Source organism: Odocoileus virginianus, chromosome 10 (genome assembly GCF_023699985.2).
Source record: "Odocoileus virginianus isolate 20LAN1187 ecotype Illinois chromosome 10, Ovbor_1.2, whole genome shotgun sequence".
In the NCBI taxonomy this organism is placed as follows: Eukaryota; Metazoa; Chordata; class Mammalia; order Artiodactyla; family Cervidae; genus Odocoileus; species Odocoileus virginianus.
Genome location: NC_069683.1, coordinates 26,409,842 through 26,432,207, shown reverse-complemented (window position 1 = coordinate 26,432,207; position 22,366 = coordinate 26,409,842). Strand labels below are relative to the sequence as shown.

The following is a 22,366-nucleotide window of genomic DNA, read 5'->3' as shown; positions in this document are numbered from 1 at the left end:
ATAATTTAACAATGGGTTTGAATCAAGAATCAAATGATAGGGACTTCCCTGGTGGTCCAGGGATTAAGAATTCACCTTCCAAAACAGGGGATGTAGGTTTGATGCCTGGTTGGGGAACAAAGATCCCACATATACCACAGGGCAACTAAACCTACAACTAGAGAGCCCATGTGCCACAACTAAGACCTGATGCAGCCAAATAAATAAATATTTTTTAATAATCAAATGATAACAATAACCTTTAATAATCTATAAGACTGATTGGTCTATAAAAATACTAAGGCTGTTCAGTGAGGCCAATCATAAAGTAGCCAGGAATAGCTTTGACCCAGGTAATCCTTCTCTGCTTCTTATTTGGCTGTTGAGTATCTACTCTGCACTATTTGATTTGTTTTTGTTGTCATACTTCTTCAGCACAGTGGAAACACCAGCTTAACCATTGTTTGTAAAGTATGGAAGCTTTGGGAAAATTAATTCACCTAGGGGCATAAATGCTTTAAAATCATGTCTGTTTTACTCATCGCAATATCCCCTTTTCATAGTTCAGTGCATGATTGTGTAGATCCTCAAAAAATGTTAAATAAATGACTGAACAAATGAATGTCCTCTTGACAGTGCTCAAAACAATTGAAGGTGAATCTGTAAAAATCTCACAATTTCAGACTACACATAATAGTCTGATAATGCTAATGTTTCCATAAATGCTTAATATTGAACCTAAGGCTAAGTAAAATAGCCTTCCAACAATATTAGCTATCAAAAAAAATTAGCTAAGAATAGTGGATCATTATTGCTGAAATAAAGAAAAAATTAGCTAAGAATATAGTGGATCATTATTGCTGAAATAAAGTAGAACTGCATTCCTCAAAAAGACAGGAAATGATAAGGTACAATTTTTAGTTAATAAAATGTGGTCTTCTGTTTGAGTCATGATTTTGTTGTCATTTTATTGCCCTTTGAAAATTATTTTGAATGCTTTATCTTAAAAAATGTTTGATAATAAACATTCCATAAATATCAGTAAGAGTTTTGCAACCTGATTCCTTAAGAGGACTACTGAATTCAGACTAAATTTGTAAAAGCCCTCCATAGCTGAGAGGAAACAATCCTAATTTCTGGGTTTAAAGTCCCTATACCTTTTAACCCCCTTTGACCCTTTAAGTAACTGTTTATATGTCTGGTCTTCTCTGGCCTAATATGTTTTATTTTATTTTATTTATTTTATTGCCTAATATGTTTTCCTGGCTTATCACACAAAAATATTGTAAAGATTTTTAAGACTTATGAGATAGGAATGAAATAATTATGTACAATGGAAATTGAATACAGCATTTTGGATATTCTCCAACTCATATTTAAATACACATTGGCAGTAAAGCAACTAATGTCACTTCCATGATAACAAAATCTGTAACTATCATTACTGAAGAATCATCCCGTTGACCTCTTTGTGCACATGAAGCTGACAAGGACCAATCTAGTTCTTTAGTTTGGCTTAAGAATTTTCTCCTGGGAAACCATTGTGGTCCAGATAAAAATTTAAGGACAGTTATATTCAGAAGAGCTTTACACTGTGTAATTTATAACTGAATGCACTTCGTTCACATGTCCTAGTGACTTAATGTGTAATTCAGTCAAGAAACAGAAAGGGTACATGTACATATATTTTGGAAATGTGATGCTTCATGGTGCCATAAATACGGGCCATTTCTTTGCTTTAGCATTCAATCATTATAACACTCCTATCATTTTATTAGAAGGGTTCTTATGCTTTGCTCCATGTAAAATTAGGGAAGTAAAAGCGTTTTACTTAAAAGCCTGAAAGTAAATTTAAAAGTTTAAAATCAGCTGTGACCCTGATGCTTTAAAGCATGAGGGTGGCAAACTTTGGTCTGTGGGCCAAGTCCAACCCCATAAGTTTTTAAAATAAACATTACTGGAACCAGTAGGAGCCAAACCTTTTTGTTTATATATTGGCTATGGCATCTTTAACACTATACCATTAAGATCTTATGGCATACAAGTCCAAAAATAGTTCAGTTCAGTTCAGTTCACTCAGTCATGTCCGACTTTTTGCGACCCCAGGGACTGCAGCGTGCCAGGCTTCCCTGTTCATCAACAACTCCCGGAGCTTACTCAAACTCATGTCCATCGAGTCAGTGGTGCCATCCAATCATCTCATCCTCTGTCTTCCCCTTCTCCTCCCGCCTTCAATCTTGCCCAACATCAGGGTCTTTTCAAATGAGTTGGTTCTTTACATCAGGTAGCCAAACTATTGAAGTTTCAACTTCAGCATCAGTTCTTCCAATGAATATTCAGGACTGATTCCCTTTAGGATTGCAGTCTAAAAATATTTACTGTCTGGTCATTTATAGAGAAAGTTTGCTGTAAAGAAGAACCCCTACTTGAGAAGGCTGCATACTCTCAAGAATATTTATGGAGAGAATTGTCAATTAGGGGATATGATTTGCAGTCTCAAAATTAAGGTCTGTTTGAGTAATAATTCATTATAATCATTGATGTGTAGTTTGCACTTTCAGAGTTAATGCAAGTGTCTCTGAGAAAATACCTAGATTTCTTAAGAGGTTTAAATCAGAAAGAAGTTTAATGTGTTCAAAGTCAGCTTCTTATTGCATGCACCTGTTTTCCCACCTAACCACTCTGTAATCATGTGGAACCCCCGTTCTTAGAGGTAACCCATTTCAGTCTCTGCCAACAGACAGTTGCTAGAAACTACTTTCAAATGCTAAAGCAATGTCCCACCCATTAAAACTAATTCTGCCTTCTGAAGCTTATCATTTTGTATATACAATCATTCTATTCATAATGAACACCTAATATGTTCATTAACTATAACTATAGTTATATAACCATAAGGAATAGTTATAATTTATGTGTATATCTTCTTAGTTTTCCTTTAATTTTTCTTTTTGAAAAATCAGATTAACCATTTAGTGGTATTTATTGTATGTTTAACTTAGAATCTTAAGCATGATGCTCATATACTTTTTACAACATCCTTTAGAGGAAACTTTTTTTGAAAAAATAAGCTTTAATTAGAAATATTAAAGTAGTGGTCCTGAATTCTGAAGTACAAAGTCTAAATTACAGATTCATACAATTTATTAAAGTTTGATGTTTTACTTGTAGCATTTTGAATTCACAAATGGACTCAGGTAATTAAAAACTATAAAATCAACATTAAATGTGATATTTCAACTTTATTATTATAATCTGATTAGTTTACTATACATTAAGTTAATAAAAATGTAGCATTAAGCTTTTGATAACTGAATAATAAGAGCATACATATCTATTTCTCACAAGTATTAATTTTATCAGTGAAGGATACCCTTCCAAAATTAACTGTTTATTAGCCACACTACCTGGTGTATATAAATAACAGTCAAATCAAAACTGTAGGTAAACACTAATATGATCAAGAAGTTTTGCTTATTATTTTGGTTTTTTTTTTAAAAAAAGCTGTGAATTTCTCAGGCAAGGGAATAAGATCATATTGATGCTTAAAATGTAAATATATTATTAAAAGTAATTTGGGAGCTGGAAGATTATTTTTAAGTCATTAAATACTTGAGTTGGAATCTTTCAGCATTTAACTGGGAAATTTAAACATGCAAGGACAATTTACTTAAAATTGTTTTAACAAAGTTCATGCATATTATTATTATTTTTAATAATTATATAAAGATTTGTGTTCCTGATGTGTAAAAATTGTTTTAAAATTAGGTAAAACTCTTTTTCAAAGGTGTTTATAATGTGGAATAGAAAAGAAGATTGCATGAAACCACACAAAAAGGACTCAACTAAGTGTTTTCAGCCTAATAAAAATGTTGTAAAAATACTTGTAAGCTTGAAAATCACACTAGCTATTCTTGTTTCAAATTCTGTTTAATATATTGTTCTGTATGATTTTATAATAAACAGATTACTCCTTGAACAGGAATTAAGAATAAAGCTGCCAGGAAGAGGTTTTGTTGTCAGAGTAGTTCCCGCCTCATGTTTTGTAAGAGATTTCATGGTCCCATTGTAAAGAGTAGATGATTTAAAACGTGTTCCCAAGATAAACTTTCCCATTGTCATTAATGAGGATGGATAATACTGAGTGACAAGTGCATTAGGAATGACACAGAAAGAGCTGTTAGATTTGTCAGAGCATATCACTTCAGGCAGTGACACTTGAGGACATTCTTTTTGTGGATATTTGGTTGGTGGGGGAGGTCTGATTTAAAGATACCAAATTTGTGTTTGCTAATAGAATAATATATTGTGCAATGTATAGATATATATTTTCCAGTGTTTAGAAAATATTTAGGAGTTTGTTTAGTTAAGTTCTTCCACATTTTAAGTTTATGCCGATTTCCTCCTAAGAAAATCATCAGACTATACAACCTTTAAATATTAAAAATTTCCACAAAATTACTTTTTTTCTTTTGAAGTTTGTTTTTTTTTCTTGGACTGTCCAACTGAAGGAAAAATATTAAAAAATATATAAATTTTTAAAAATATTTTGCTGACTTATGACAGGGGACTCTTCTGTGTCACAAAGATTTTGAAATAGGATAAATGTAATTTGTATTGTCTTTTTACATGTATTTTACTTTAGAGGAACATGTTTTAAATATTGATCAATAAGCAAATAATATATGACTATTCTGGCATTTAAAGTATTTCCAAACTGTAGTAGGCCTCTCAATTTTGATTCTGAACATGCAACTGGTCACTTTTTCGCCTTGATTCATCTTTCATGCTGCCAACCAAATTTTGTCTCTGTGTACCTTTTTGACACTAATAATGACTGAGTCTCTGTTCATTGGAGTTCAAGATTTCCCAAGCGGCAGTTTGGAGCTAGGATAAACTATCTATCATGATTGCATGCCGCTAATCTGTCTCAACCAAACCATCCTGTGACTGAAATTATATTTGACAGTTCACCTCTTCTTGATGAACCTGAGGTGAACGTAACTACCAACCATCCCTGGGAGGACATGGTAACTACTCCATATGTTACGGAGGGTCCTTTTATTTGTGAAACAAGACTTACACTGTGCCTGTAGCTGAAGAGAGATTTCTTTCTGTCTATCGCTCTCTCTTCCTGTGAGTGTGTCTCTCTTTCTCTGTCTCCCTGTCTTGCCCTAATTTTTCTAATTTTCATCAGAATTTCTTTTAAACATTTTCAACCATTTAGGTTAGTTTTGCATGTGTTAAAATGGCAAAGTCATTTTTAAAAATACTTAATGCTTTCTATAATGCTTTCTTACATACACCACAGTTGTCAAATATCAAAGATTTGCTCTTAGTATTTTCACTCATTCCTACATTTATCAGTTCTTGAAACATCTCAATCAATTTTTATATTACAAAATACTTCTAAAAGATGTTGATTCTCTCATTTTAACATAAAAATATTTTTCAGATTATTTTAAAGATTAAAAATAGATTGAAAGAATGATAAATTGAACACTCACAGGGAATGCTATTATAATTTTTGATAAAGAGTCCTTATGTAGGCTTAATTATCATTTTTTACTATTACTATGTAGAATCTAGAGAAAATGGCTACCTGGTAAAATAAACTTATTTACTGCATATCTTTTTTGTAAAAATATCTTTCTTTTGGAATCAGAAACTTCAGCATTTTGAGATGATGAACAAGGAAATGTAAAGATTCACTGTTAATACCCTGGAAAAAGAGAAATCTGATATAATTTTCAAAATGTATGTGGAGGGTTTAACAATAAGGGTACTTACCATTAACAGCCAAATTATTACCACTTACCATGGAGATAGTAAGTAAACAACATCTAAATTGGAAACAAAAAACTGGGGATATTTAAACAAAGCCATTGAATATTAAATGGAGTTTCAAAGACTACATCTAGAAGTCTGTTTATAAACAGAGTTTATTTTAATCTCTCCTGGATTGGTGAAATGTGATTCTGTGATTCTCCCTGAAGATGTTCAGATGGCCTGAAAAGTTTTGCCCATGTACTTTTGTTAGTTCATCAGAACAAGCATTCGATAAAATCACTCCTAACTGTCCTCTTTATTTTTAATTAAAGTTTATTATTCCTTTGGAAAAGTTGTTTTAGTATAAAGCAATATTTTATGAAATGTTTTATGAAACACCAGGATGATCACTAAGCATTCTGAACAAAGCTTTTCTAGAACACCTAATGTCAAATAATCGTCCACTTTATTTTGGAAATTTATATAAATTAGTTTGCTACTATCACAGAGATAATTGTTTGGTCAATATAGTGAGTGAAACACTTTTATATTTTTGGATGCAATATAAATTATTTTTAACAAATGAGCTTCATCTGCTTTAAACTTTTGTTATCTTCTACAGTATTTTTATTTCAATTAATGGTTACCAGTGAGCTATGTAAGAGTTCAGTAACATCACTTAAAATAAGTATCCTGAAAAAAACTTGAGTAAACTGTTTATAATTTCCATAATTTTTATTTAAACTCTGTAATTTCTACCAGTGATTGTATAATATACTTCAAAGACATATATCTGAAGAAAAGGGGGCACTATCAATGTGTTAATTAGTAAACTATTTATATGTGTTCTTTATTCCAAAAGTGATTAAATTGAAAAAGCCTAACTTATACATTGACTCTGATGTTAGGCAGCCTTAATTTTGTGCTAAATTTTAACTTAGGCAGTAAAATCTGTGATCCGTTTATCTTATCATAGCCAGTTACTCCTCCTTTCTAATTATATGATCATTAAATGTACTTTTTTATTATACGATGCATCTGCATATTTTTTTAAATAAAATTGCTTGCATTTTTCCTGTAAGCATCTATTTTCTAATCAGAAGAGTGGATATTACATTGCTTCACAGTAAATATTCAGAAATTTTAAAAAATAATAATTCATAGTTATGATTTGTTAAAGTAATTGCTTCATTTGAAAAGTAGGACTTGTTTATTTTAAATTTAAACAACAAGTATATTAAGATATTTAAATATGTAGTATTTAAATAGTTATGCTTTTTGTTTAGGGCTTTAATCTAACTTTTTTTTTAGCACTTTTTAAAATATACTTTTATGCCTAAGCATGAAAAATGTGATAAGAAAAGACAGTAAAATGATCATGCCTTTTAGTAAATAGATTATATAAAATTATCTTGGAAAATGCTTTAATGCCATCACATAAGACAAAATCACTGTGCTCTTCAGACTATTTTTAGTAAAATGATTGGCAACACTCAAGTCACATGTTTGTATCAAGAAGGAATAATTATTTCCCACTAAAATAATTTCATCACATTTGCTTTAGAAATTGGGATAAAATTTCCTTTGGGTGTGGCGGTGGTGTGTGTTTGTGGGAGTGTTTAAGATACCCTGACTGGATGAAACAGTTATTTCAATATAATGTATATACTGGGTCAGTTGAAGTTTTGAGGGCTAATTACCTGGAAGACAAGATCATCCATAAGTTTTTCTTAATTATTCAGTAAATATTTATGAAAATACTTTTAGTCTAGTTTGGTGCTTTTTATCAAAATGCATGTCCTCAAAATTTGGTCTCTGGTCATCTCTCTAGCCTCATCTCCTGTCTTAGCTCCAAGTTGCAGCCAGACTCTCAATTGGAGTCCCTACATTCACCCACTCTGTCTCTTCCAGGTTTTTTGTAAATGTCAAAAATATTCTCCACTTTCCTCTAATTATTCTTGCCAGATTAGTCTTAAGATTCACCATTCAATCCTTGAAATGGCTGTCACTTCTTCTAAAATGTCTTTCCTAATTCTCCAAGACCAGGTTGAGGTAGCCTTGTTCTGTATTCCCTGAATATCTTCTAAATTATCTCTACTAAAATAGTACTTAGAATATTATTTTAATTTCCTACTTCCTTGATGTCTCTCTATCATACTGTAAGAAAGAAAAAGAAAAAGTTGCTCAGTCATGTACAACTCTTTGCGACCCCATGGACTGTAGCCTGCCAGGCTCCTCTGTCCATGGGATTTTCCAGGCAAGAATACTGGACTGCGTTGCCATAAGCTGGTGACAAAAGCTGTGTTATGCTCTTATTCACTAATGCATCCACAGCACCAAACTCAGGATCTCAGACACAACAGATGTTTAGTAAATATTTGTTGAATGGAAAGCTAATAATGTGTGGAACTCTGTTAAATATCTGACTACATAGCTTTTTTTTTAAACTGTCATAATATTTAACATGACATGTATCTTTTTAATAAAATTTTAAGTGTACAGTACATTATTGTTGACTGTAGGTATAGTGTTGTACCCTGAGAACACCTGTGTTTTTTTTGGTCTGACCTGGGTCTTCGTGTGCAGGCTTTCTCAAGTTGCAGTGAGCGGGAGCTACTCTCTAGTTGCAGTGTTTGGGCTTCTTAACGTGGCTTCTTTTGTTGCAGAGCACTAGCTCTGGGGCACATGGGCTCAGTAGTTGTGGCACCATGCTTCGTTACCCCACTGAATGTGGACTCTTCCCAGACCAGGGATCGAACTCTCATCCCCTGCATTGGCAGGCGGATTCTTAACTGCTGGACCACCAGGGAAGTCCCTGAGTACATCTTTAATTAGGTCTCTGGATGAGTCTGAGTTGACTGCTCTTGGAAAAGAACACTAGTAATCAATTCTCAATGCCCAAATGCAGGGCAACCTTTACCCTGCCATAGTAACTGTACCAAACCATTTTAATTTTCCCTAATTATCCAAACTGTTTCATGTTGTTATGGTTAGAATACTCCCCTCTATCAACCTGAAGTTTAAAAAAAAAAAAAAAACACCTAACTCAGTCTTTCCTTCTTGGTAAAGATTTTCGTACCTCCTTCTCCATTCCATTTCCTGCCAGTATATTGACTTCTTTCTAAATCTTTGTCTTACTTAAACTCACCAGTTTAATGAGAAACCATGTTGTTTGACTTCCTAATACCCTATCAAATGATTTTAATTTTAATGTGTGTGTGTGTGTGTGTTTTAGCTCATCTATATTATAGCTTTTCCTCTTACCTTTACAGACATGTTGTAGAGATTCAGTATGGCTACCTATCAGGATGACTAATTAAAGCCAAACCAATTGAGCATTTAAAATGCACCCTTGAAATAGAGGGGAGGTGCCAAGTTGATAACATCTTGATAACGTTGGATAGTAATATCCCACGGGCTTACATATTCATTGTTCCCAGTCAATTGACATTTATATCTATTATCACTTGAGTGAAACATGATTAATTATTTTATGATAATTTGAAGCATTGTTTAAAATTCAGTTTGGAAATGTTGTTTCCTGGCCATCTTCTTCGACCACTCTGTTAGAGGATTTGGATCCAGTGTACTATTTAGGAAGATGATTTTTCCTTCCAATTTGTCATATACTAAGCCTCCTTGTTTTCCAAATGGAAGATTCCTTCTTTCTCCAAGAGTAATAATTTTATGCTGCAGATATCAAAGATAAGGACAAAAATCACATTGTGATTCTATCTCCATGACACTTCACAATCATACAAAGTGAAAAATTCAAGCAAAGAAAGCCTTTTGCTTTTTCTGCTGGTTTCAAGAGCCGTATTTCTTGAGGTTTTTTTCCCCTCTAAATTGGGCGTTAAAATAGCTATTTTTATGTCATAAAGTTGTGATTACATCTTGAAATTTTATTCATAAAATATTTCCCCCAAATCACACTTTTTGTGAGCTTAGTTTTTTCCTATCCAAGAAATAGGAATTGTAGTTCTCACTTTTTAATTAACTTCTAGCTATTTTAGTTGGAGATTTATTGCCTTAATCCATATCTAATGTGTTTATCACTTAGGAAACATTTTTTTTAAATGGGTTAGTAATTTTGTATAATGCTGTAATTATATCTCTCATCAGGATAATTATGTAAAAGTAAATAAAGGTAGGGCTAAGATAATACCTAATTTAGGATGCCTTTCAAATGTATAATGCTTATAATTAAGGATTTCAAACAGAAAGTAAAGGGCCTTGATTTCCTTACACATCAGCCTAATTTTCAAAATAAAACCATAAAGTTAGCTGAATAGTTTCTTTGTTTACACATTTACACATTGAATCACAACTGTCCACTTAGAAGATTTTTGTTAAAAAAAAATTGTTAATGTGTCTTTACACCAGGAAACAGAACTTAAAAGATGAACTTTATGGCTCATGTAACCTACAAAGTTGAGAGCAGTTATAATTTTAACTGGCCTAGTGCCATTTAAAAGTATTTAAGATTTATAGTCGGAAGTATCTAATTATTCATTTTATATTACTTAAACAGTTGGATGAACCATCACACATTATCAGTCATTAAAAGTAAATATGATGCATCATACATGATTTCAGAGACAATGCAGTATAGACAGTCACTCATTAAGACATAAATAAGATTTTTTGTCTTATATTTTCCCACTTTGCTTTTTTTTTTCAGTTGGACTAAAAGAAAACCTCGTCTAGCCTAGCCTAACACCTAATAACCCCCACAAACACGTATGCATATTTAGATGCAGGTAACTAAATATAGATTCTCCAAAACACAGATCGTCACAACAGCCTTTCTGATGGCACATTGGGCTCCCCAGTGAATAATGGCTACAGCATCTCAAGACAGAAAGCAACAGCTAGACTTACTTGTGAAGTGACTGTGAAAAGCGCTCTCTTTCCTGACTGCTACATACAGAATTCCGTGAACCGCTCAAGTAGTTGCGTGACTTATGGTTTAGCCGCTGGCAGCGAAGAATAGACCATCAAGCTCTAGTCCACTACACTCTTACCAGTCTCTCACTCCTTCTGAGAACTTTATTTTTAAGCGGGGACTGGCTATTTGCTGTGTAGTATTCATCTTTGTTTTTCTGGGACAACAAAGCAAGTGGGTGAGGAGGGCAGCAGGAATGAGGCTGATGACTATAAATGGTGTACTCTGTGTCTGAGAGATCAGAAAACTAGATACTCTGTAGGTCACTCAATGGCCTTCACCAGCCTACTCAGCTGGACCCAGTTTTAAGTAATTAATGGGATGAAGCCACCATGAGTGTACTCTGTACTCATTGCATGCTTCAATAAAGGACTTCTCTGTTGTAGCAGTTTCTAATTGTAGCAGTTTCTAAGTTGTTCTGTTATATTGAAGTTGTATCATTTTAAAAAATGTCTGCCATCATTAGGGACATTGAAGTCTTGTTGAAAGGGGATTTTGTCGTAAAGCATTTGCTATAAGTGGTGTTTATTCTGTTACTGTGAAAAATCGACATATAGCTCCTCAGATGTGACATATGTGAATAAAAAAATTAATTCACATATATGAATTAAAGTTATTGAGCCTGTGGGAGTTAAAAGTAATAATTCAGTAAAACAGCCATCATTTGTACAATTCATTTCGTGTACAATTCTAATAACATGCTCCCAAATGGCTTTCATATGAACTGATGATGTTATGTTAAGTGTGGATGAGTAAATCCCCCAAATTAACGAAACTATCATAGGACAGTAGTTTTTCATGAGATCTCAGTTGCCATGTGTTTGATGCATAAGCTCTAATCCAAATTATCAGTCATCCATAACAAACTCTACTACTTTAATTATCAAAACTTTCTATATGAATTATTTAAAAGAAAATACCAGAAAATGTTTCAACAAGCCAAGTATGTTTGGAATTTCTACCATGCATTATAGTATGCTAGTATTTACTACTTGCTTCTTTTGATTATGTATACAATGAGATGCTAAGTAGCTCGTTGTTGCTCTAATAGGACTGGAGAAGGATTTCTTAGAGATGCTATTATACTAGAACGTATTATTTAACATTGCCTTTGATATAAGAAATGTAGATATAACCATGAAAGCAAACCAAAGTCTGGTGTTTAGAGATATCCAGAATGGATGATCCCATTAGCAATTCATCAGTCTGTTTATTTCATTGGAGAAAGTAAAGTCACTGGTATTGTTTTTTTTTTAATATCAATAAATAACACAATAAGATCTGGTTAGAATTTCTTGAAATTTCTATTTAATAGATGATTTAATAGAACATTATTTAATAACCTTTTAGAACATTGTAGGGAACTTTATTTAATAAAGGATTCATACCAGGATATTAAAAACATGTTCTTCCCTTACTAAATGTGGGGGGAAAATTGCCTCTGAGTTGGTGTGTTAAATTGCTTGCATGCTCTTGGCATTTTAATAAGAAAACCTTTAAGTGTGATGTTCTCAGTCATCACTGTGTCTTTGGTTGACACATTTTCTTTAATAAAAGATAGAAAATGGGAAAATATATATTTCTATCTAATTTGAATAGAGGCTTATTTTATGAGTATATTTGGAAAGCTATGCCAAAACACTTGATATGGAAAGGAAAGTAATTTCTAAGGCTGTTAATATGAGTGACCTACCCCAACCATTTTTCTTCATTTTGCCAGCTATGCATTTCAGAATTAGAAATAAGTGGAGCTAAAACATTCTTCCCTGTAGCATTGGGGTCTTCACATAAGCCTGTTTGAAAAATGCCAGGGCATGGTTCTTTTCTCAAACATGAAGATACTCACAAAATTACGCATGATTTATTCAGGAACAAGAATTCTGAAACAGTTTATTTTTACATTTATGAGCTGAATTAACATTCTGTTCATACTACTAAATCAAAACTGAATGTTACATATTTATATGCTATCAATAATGTCTTCATCAATTAAGATTTCTAGAATATAGTTTAAAAAAAAAAAAGCACCTGGGATTGTAAGCTAGGCTAGGTGCTAGGTGTATTTGTAATGATGTGGCAGTAATGAAGCTCTGAAAATTACTGAAGATAAATGGCTGGCAATTGCTGTAACCCTCTTTTTCCTATTTTATTGCTAATCCTACAAAAAGGTAATTGTTTATCCATCTGATTTCCTTGGCATATAAATTCTTTGCAAGCGGGAAAAATCATCACAGTCAAATAGAAGTGAAGAATCGGGGGCAGGGGAGGGAATAGATTGTGATAGATTGAATGGACAGAGTTCCTGCCCTCAGGAGTCATGAGAAGGTTATGTGATATAGCAGTTAATACATTTATACTTTTAAACATGTACTTGTTAAGCATATATAAGGTTAAAGTTATGATGTAAAGCACTGTGAGAAATGCAAGCACTACACATTTTCTGTTCTCACTTTACCTCTCAGGTACTTATACTGTGAAAGTTATAGAAGTCCCTCCTCTCTGAAAATACTATAGTCATATAATCCTTTTCAGGTGGTTAGAGAAGTTTTATTTTTTCCCTCAAATTAAAAAAAAAAATCCCCGTTTTCCTAACATTCAGTCTGTTGACTCTGCCTTTGAAATATATTCGTCATTAAACCAATTTTCACCAGCTTCAATGCTACTATTCAGTCTCGGTGCAAGCCATCATCATGTTTTGTCTGGACTATTGTATTAGCCTCCCGACTAGATCCTTCCTTGTAACCCTGAGTGCTCAGCCACTTCCATCATGGCCAACTTTGCAACTCTATGGACTGTAACTCGCCAGGCTCCTCGGTCCATGGGATTCTCCAGGCAAGAATACTCAAGTGGGTTGCCATGCCCTCCTCCAGAGGATCTTCCTAACCCAGGGATCGAACCTTTGTCTCTTATGTTTCCTTCTTTGGCAGGAGGGTTCTTTAACCCTGATCTCCTTCAATTCTTTTGTTCTTTTTTTTTTTTTAACAGCAGTCGGAAGGATGATTCTTTTAAAACATAAGACAGATTGTGTCATATTTCTGCTCAAAATTCCCTGTCAATTCTCCATCTTGCTGAGAAGTCCTTTAGTGCTCACCAAGAAGACCGTATTGACCCGGCTGCCTTAACTCTCAGCTCTCACCTTTCACCCCTTGCCCATAACTTGCTCTGATTCAGCCACACTGGCCTATTTCTTGAACATGCCAAGCCTCAGGGCCTTTGCAGTTCCTTTGCCTGAAATGTACTTCTCCCAGATCTTTTCATAGCTGCCTTCCTCCCCCTTCATATATTAAAATATCACCTGCTTAATGAAGTTTTCCTGACCATCCGTTTCAGAGTCACAGTTTACTCCCATTCTGCCTTTCCCAATCACTTTTAGTCTGTGTTTTCCTATAGCACTCATCACCTTCTAATCTGCTATATAAGTTTCTTATTTATTATGTTCATCTTCTGTCTTCCTGTACTAGGAGGTAAGCTTCACAAGAATAAGGATTTGTTCTTATTCTGTTCTGCTTAAAACAGTCTGACACATGATAAGTGAAGTGAAAGTCGCTCAGTCATGTTTGACTGTTTGCAACCCCATGGACTATACAATCCGTTGAATTCTCTAGGCCAGAATTCTGGAGTGGGTAGCCTTCCCCTTCTCCAGGGGATCTTTCCAACCCAGGGATTGAACCCAGGTCTCCCACATTGCAGGCAGATTCTTTACCAGCTGAACCACTGGGGAAGCCCAATACTGGAGTGGGTAGCCTATCCTTTCTCCAGTGGATCTTCTTGACTCAGGAATTGAACCAGAGTCTCCTGCATTGCAGGTGGATTCTTAACCAACTAAGCTATCAGTGAAACCTGGCACATGATAAAGTGCTCAGTAAATATTCTGAAATTAATGTTTGTGTGTCTCAGCTTATTTCAATTTATCTGTTTTCTTATTTTCTTCCCTTTTGTATTAAAATTATATGTTTTGGAAGCTTCTGCTAGTACTGATCATGAGATCATTTATTGAGTGCTTAGCAGTGTCAGACATTGTACTAAACACATTAAATGTATTATCTCATTTAATCCCCAGAGCTAGCCCTCAGAGTCCAATGAGAAGGCTTAGAGGGGTCAAGTCACTTGCCCAGGGTAACATGTGAGGTGAACGACTAAGCTCCAATTCAACCCATAACAAAGGCACGTCCTTCTTTGTAGCCTTTGGGTTAAGGACATCTTTAGCAAGTTTTATTCAGTATCAATGTTCTTATGTATATTTACTTTAAAAACAATAGCTTGGCTCAAAGAGTTAACTGAATACTAATATGCCTAATGTCATTCCTTCTTTTTAAGTACCTACATGTTGTTGTTGTTTAATCGCTAAGTAATGTCTGACTCTGCGACCCCATGGACTGCAGCACGCCAGGCCTCCCTGTCCTCACTGCCTCCACGTCCATTGAGTCGGTGATGCCATCTAACCATCTCATCCTCTGCTGCCCCCTTCTCCTTTTGCCTTCAGTCATTCCCAGCATCAGGGTCTTTTCCAATGAGAAAGCTCTTCTCATCAGGTGACCACAGTATTGGAACTTCAGCTTCAGCAACAGTCCTTCCAATGAATATTCAGGATTGGTTTCCTTTAGGATTGACTGGTTTGATCTCCTTCAAGTCCAGGACACTCTCAAGAGTGTTCTCCAGGAGCTACATATTTAGAGATAAATTCTGACTTTAGAACTTTACAAATCCAAGTGATAGGTAGAAATATAATATTCCTTTTAGATTGAAGGGAGAATGTTTTCATGATATCAGGTATAATATATCCTTGAAGAAGCCTTGGAAATAATTCATTCCACAATGATCATATAAGTTGGGCATTGAGTAATTTGAATTTGCCCAAGAAAAAAGGGACTAAAAGAGGTATAAAAAGTGAGGTAATATGCAGTATCATCAAAAGGATCTCATTGTTCATATATTTTTTGTTTGAGTAATCTCTAAACTCATTTTTTAAGCCATGTTCTCCATACACATTTTTAAACTGACATAAAATTTTACATTAATGTTTAATTTAAACATAATCCAACTTAGATTTTTTCTTTCATGGACCATGCTTTTGAAGTTGTATTTTAAAAGTCACTGCCAACCCAGCATCCTCTGAATTTTCTTCTGTGATATCTTCTAGGGTTTTATAGTTTTACATTTTACATTTAGGTCTATGATTAATTTTTAATTACTTATTGTAAATGGTGTAATATCAGTGTCTAGATTCAGTTTTTTGCATGTGTATATATATTTGTTCCAGCACTATTTATTAGAAAGATTATCCTTTCTTCGTTGAGTTGCATTTGTCCCTTTGTCAAAGATAAATTAACTGCATTTGTGTGGGTCTCTTTCTGGGCTCCTTAGTCTGTTCTGTTGGTCTTCTTGTCTTTTCTTTGACCAGTAACACACTGTCTTGATTATTGTGTATAACTTAATAGTAAGTCTTGAAGTCTGGTAGTTTGCTAGAGCTCCATAGCAATTATCACAGATTCGGTGTCTGAAACAATAGAATTTTATTTTTCTCACAATTCTGGAGACCAGAAATCCAAGATCAAGGTGTCCGCAGGGCTGGTTTTTCCAAGGCCATTTTCTTTAGCGTGTGGCGTACCCTCTTCGCCCTGTGTCTTCTTGTGGTCTTCCCTCTTACGAGTGCATATCTGTGTCCACATTTCTTCTTGTTAGGACACCCCTCTTATTGGAACTGTGGCTTCTCTGGTGGTCCAGTGGTAGAGAATCCACCTTCAATGCAGGAAACGCGGGCTCAATCACAAGGTCTGGAAGATCCCCTGGAGAAGAAAATGGCAGCCCACTCCAGTGTTTTTGCCTGGGAAATCCCATGGACAGAAGAGCCTGGCGGGCTACAGTCCATGGGGTTGCACTAGAGTCGGACATGACTTAGTGACTCAACAACAGCAACAATAATCAAGAAATACGCAGCATGGACATACGTGTTTTAACCTGTGGGTAAATTTTATTGATAATAATCTCTAGATATCAGTATATCCTGTCTCATTAGTAACAGAGTTAATCAGTTTTTCAGCTTACATTTTTATAAAAATGCATAATCACATTTTTAACTTTAGGGTTTGTGGGTGTTGTTTTTTAATTTGACTTTGTGTCATTTGGGGACAGGCTAGAATAATATTTCAGGCTTTCCTCTTTCTGAGACATATATCCAAACTGAGATGAAAGAAGTGTTTTTAATTCATCTAGCAGCCACATATAACTGTGCTTGGTTTACACTGTGAGGAGGTATTTGGGATGGCAGCAGAAACAGGGTTTGATTTGTTAGGTACACACCCTTTACATCACTCGTATCATATAAAATTGTTTATAAGCATGGGTACCATAAGGTAGTAAACTTAGTCTGAATCAGTTTGGAAAAATATTTAGACGCCTGCTATTATAAAGCAAGTAAGTAAACTACTATTCTTACACCAGAAAAATGAATACAGTAGTAGAAGGGATTAGACAAATATGTTGAAAATCAAGTCAAAGCTTTCTAAGTATAAGAAGAAGCACAGGATACTAAAAATACTCATACACGAGAGAGATGCTGCATCTATTTGAAAGCACATTAGAAGACTGACAGGGAAGGCAACACCTGTGATCTAGAAGAATCTGGAGAGAAAAATCTATCAGGCAGTGGCTCAGGTACATACAAAAGTAAACTAAATAGAGCACTTATTTCAGCCAGAACACATCTGGAGGGAAACAGCTGCTGGTGTTGATTCAGTGGATCTATGATGTTAAGGTCACATTTCTGTGATTTTCTGAAACTTATCTCCATGCTTGTTGCCTCGTGATCACAAGATGGTGGCTGCAGCTCCAGCTCCCAGTCTATAGTCTAGCAGGAAGAAGACAGAGAGTTTTCTGTCTTTTTCCTTGTTTCTGAAAGACTTAAGAGTGATTGAACTCACTGTGCTAAAAACAATACGTGATTTATTATACAAAGTCATGTAACTATAGTATTTCTTGTTCCTCCTTAGTTAGAAACTAATGCTATGCATGTGGAGCAGCCAAGATAATTCACTGTCTTTATGGGATTAAAGTCCTGATAATTGGTCCAGGCCAATAGGAGTAAACCAGGGCTTGCTGATGTGACTAAAGGAATAGTTCTGTTTCTGCCGAGAGTCTCCTGAGGGCTCCCACGTTGTTCTTGCCCGAGGTGGTCAGCTCTCAAGCGGATGTCAGTGTCTCTCTTGAGAGCTGAATAGACTGAACCAGCTTTGCTCGTCAGCCCCAGGAATAGCTGCGTGTGCCTCAGTTCTCTGCCGCCACCATCCATGCTCACTGTCATTGGCCTCCCTGTGGCCACATGCCCCCTGTGTATCTTCAGCTTAAGGCTGTATTTTCTCTCCTTGTTATGGTCCTGAGGAAGGAGGGCTTTGTGGGAAAAGTCATTTGCCTGCTTTAACTGGGAGCTGAAAACGAATCCCACATTTACATAGCACTATAATCTTCACAGAGTAACACCAATAGCATTCTCCCAAGAAACCTCAGCTCAGAACACTCTTACTGAATCACGTGGTGCCCAGGCTTATACTATTTAATTTTGAACGTTTACAGAGCTTTAAGGACATTATTACACTGAAGTATTTTATTCCGATATGGAATTTTGTGTTTTTATCCTTGTTTGTATCAAATATCTTTTTTTTCACCCCGCGTATATTTTAAATGATGTCTTCTCTGAGATATCCACTAACCTCTATCAGTTCTCTTACAGCCTCTCTAAATATTCCCTTTTTCACTTTTTCTGGGTGTTTTTCCTCTTTGATCCCCCAAAGATGACGATGATGGTTAATGAATGTTAACCCCAACAATTAATATTATTATTCATTGAATATTCATTATGTTCAATGAATATTAATAATGAATATTAAACCCAACAATAACCATGACTTAACAAGTATTTATAAGTGCTGGGCACTGCACGAATTACACATAACTCACTGAACTCTTAACAGCCTTATATAGTTAGTTCCATGACTATCCCTGTCTTTTATATGAGAGGTGCAGTTCAGTGTTAAGTGGCGCCCTGGATGGGAGGGGAGTTTGGGAAGAATGGATACATGTATATCTACAGCTGAGTCCCTTTTCTGTTTACCTGAAACTATCACAACCTTGTTAACCAGCTATACTCCAATACAAAAGAAAAAGTTTAAAAAAGCATTGTAAATCAACTGCTGCTGCTGCTAAGTCACTTCAGTCGTGTCTGACTCTGTGCGACCCCATAGACGGCAGCCCAGCAGGCTCCTCTCTCCCTGGGATTCTCCAGGCAAGAATACTGGAGTGGGTTGCCAGTTCCTTCTCCAATGCCTGAGGGTGAAAAGTGAAAGTGAAGTTGCTCAGTTGTGTCCAACTCTTCGCGACCCCATGGACTGTAGCCTACCAGGCTCCTCCATCCATACTTCAATAAAAATAAATTTTAAAAAATAACTTACTTATAGTCACACAAGTTAAAAACAGAGTCGGGTTTCTAACCTGGATACTCTTAAGTCCAAATGCATGTGCTCTTAACCTCTAATCCATTCTTCCTGGTCTCCAGAAGCTCCTGCTCTTAGTGACTCCCTCTTTCCTTCTCTTCCCTACCTAATTCCAGGGCCAGTTCTAGTAGCAAATTTTTAAGAAACTCAGTCTCGTTGATTCATCAGTCTAGCATAAGGTTTGGACGCCCTAGTGTCACCAGCTAAAATCTGGCAAGCTTGGTGGTCTCTCTAACCCAGCAATCTAGGCATCAGCATGCCTTATCCAACTGTGCAGCAGTTTCAGTAGAGCTGTTGACAAATCTGGGCTTCCTTGGTGGCTCAGACGGTAAAGCGTCTGCCTGCAATGTGGGAGACCCGGGTTCATTCCCTGGGTTGGGAAGATCCCCTGGCACAGGAAATGGCAACCCACTCCAGTACTCTTGCTTGGAATATTCCATAGACAGAGGAGCCTTGTAGGCTACAGTCCATGGGGTCACAAAGAGTCAGACACGACTGAGCAACTTCACTTCGCTTCACTTCATTGACAAATCTAAGAGATACTGTAAATGAAGAGCTGATAGTCCCATACTTGATATTTGCCAAGATTTGAAAGATGAAAGGAGGAGAAGAATCATAAGTAGACTCTTGAGACTGTAAGATTCAGTTCAGTTCAGTCACTCAGTTGTGTCCGACTCTTTGCGACCCCATGAAATGCAGCACGCCAGGCCTCCCTGTCCATCACCAACTCCCAGAGTTTACTCAAACTCATGTCCATCGAGTCAGTGATGCCATCCAGCCATCTCATCCTCTGTCGTCCCCTTCTCCTCCTGCCCCCAATCCCACCCAGCATCAGGGTCTTTTCCAATGAGTCAGCTCTTTGCATGAGGTGGCCAAAGTACTGGAGTTTCAGCTTCAGCATCAGTCCTTCCAATGAAGACTGTAAGATTAGCAGTCCATTAATAAGAATTTTAAGTGCTTATTTATTTGTCTTCCCCACGAGCTGCTGAAGTTAAAAAGATACACAAGCAGAAATTCTGGTAACTCGATCACACAATTCCACTTTCGTGATATTTTCTTTCCTTGAGATTCTATGTACATATTCAGAGCACATGTCAGTTCTCACCCATTTCCTAAACCTGACCTGACAGCTGTATCCTCTATTGACCTCTCTCTCTCTCTGTTCCCCTCTCTCCCTCCGTCCCTCCCTCTCCCCACTTACTGTTTTCTGTGTTACTTATAAAATTAATACTTTTCTATTCGTTGTTCAGTTGTCTCATTTTTGTAGATTTTGTACAGTGCTATCTAGCTCAATTTGATTAGATATGTGTAAAAATTCCTACTGTGTGCCAGGCGTTTTTGTGAGTATACAGATGTTTGTTAACACAGCCCCTACCAATGAAGAGCTCATAGACTAGTAGAAGAAGCTGATATATAAGCAAATAGCCATAGTAGAAACTGATTGGTATAAAAACAGTGTTAGGTATAAATTGCTATGTAAAGACTAATAATGGGGTAATTCTAGTAGTTGTTAAACCATGTCCAGGAAAGGCTACAGAAAAAACATATTTGAGTGCAACTTGAGAGTCGTTTGGATTGTAAAATATTTATATCATCCTCACTTTCTATTTTCCTTATATTCATTTTGACACTTTTCTTGTCTGTTAAACTGTAAGTTCTTCAAGGTCAGGAATTATATGTTCAAAGCCATTGTTTCATCCACGATATTATAATATTTCACTGGATAAGTATATTTGGTGCTAACCAAGTATTTATATTCATATAAATGAATCTTTGTTTCTATTTCCTTATCTTCTCTCTTCTCCCACCAGATCCCAACTAGTCAGCATATATTTTTGTATTTTAATATCCCATTTTATTTAACATAACATTAACTATGTAGTATATTTTTAGAACAGCTTATTTTACTTACAAACGTGTAGTTTCTTTCTGTGTTATATCTTCTAAGTAAGCACTGAGATATTTTCTCTTTAACCCTTAATGAGCTTTTATGGTATCTTCTGTAAGCATGATAAAAATGCAAAACTTAGGGGTTTTTTCTCTTGCATACTATAATTTATGGAAAATTCTCAAGTTTATTATTTTCTTCTAGTAAGTCAAAATAACTGAAGTTTCATATTGATAAAAGAAAAAAAATGCTGAAAAGCCATTCTTAACTACCATAATGTTAAAGTTACAAACTGGAAAATTGAATATTATGAATCTTACTTCAGAACAGAATAAAATAGGCTCAAGATCTCCTAAATTTCATGGAATAACACTGAGGTTTATCTTATAAACATTTAAATCCATCATCATTTTTTGCTACTTCCAAGGCCAAGAACATTTTAATATTAAAGCTTCAAATGAATTAAAATCACCTTAAAGTATAGGAAAATTATTTGCCAAGTATCTGTTTGAGAATGTGCTATATGAGGAGGCACTGGTGATGCAAAAGTGAATAAGACATTACTTCTTTTTTGAGGAGCTCACTGTTTAGTAATTAAGTGGATTTGTCCAATCTATATTACTATAGATATATATACTATAGATATATTACTATATCTAAATTCAGTTGAGTAAATTCAGTTGGCTAAATATGAATTGCAAAATTGATCAGAAGTAGAAAAGACTTCTTCAAAGACTTTAATTCAGTTCACCATTTCAGAAACACAGTTGCTTACACAAAGTATTAATAGGTGCTAAGTAAATGTTTATTAAGTCTCTTAAATGCAAACATATTTACTGTAATTAAATACAAATATCTGACTTTTTCATTAAGACTTCAGTTTAAACAAGGATAAGGGAAGGAAATTGCCCCCAAGAGAGAGCCAGATCATAATGTTATTTCCAGAAGGAAAGCTTTTGGATTCTCTCCCACGAGTAATGGGGAGCCTTTTAAGTGTTTACTTAGGGATTGCTGAAGAGGGTTATGTTTTTAAAATATCACTTTGGCTGCAGTATGAAAAGATAAATTGGAAGGGATGACAAGACTGGAGGCAGAGTCTAGTTAAGACAATATTGTAAGATGCCTCGTCATTATCATCATCATCATCATGGCCTGAACTAAGGAAGGAATCTGGCAGAAATGCATTAAAGTCAACTGAATTTAGTCACTGTCACTTGATGAGGGAGAAGGAGGAGTCTAAGGTGGCTCCTGATTTTCTGGTTTGAGTGCCTTGATGAGATAAGTGTCTTTCACTATTAA

General features: G+C 35.3%; 1 protein-coding gene across 4 annotated transcripts in view; it reads left to right on the top strand.

Moving 5' to 3' along the window:
- ELP4 (elongator acetyltransferase complex subunit 4) overlaps positions 1 to 22,366 on the top strand; it is a 223,181-nt gene that overhangs the window by 105,862 nt on the left and 94,953 nt on the right. The window contains exon 10 of one of the 4 annotated variants that reach the window (XM_070473224.1): positions 10,430 to 10,709. The exons of the other annotated variants lie outside the window; for them this stretch is intronic. Within the exon in view, the coding sequence (XP_070329325.1) occupies positions 10,430 to 10,438 (9 nt within the window). The 3' untranslated portion in view covers positions 10,439 to 10,709. Of the gene's footprint in view, positions 1 to 10,429; positions 10,710 to 22,366 lie in introns of those variants that run through there. 4 annotated transcript variants of the gene reach the window in all.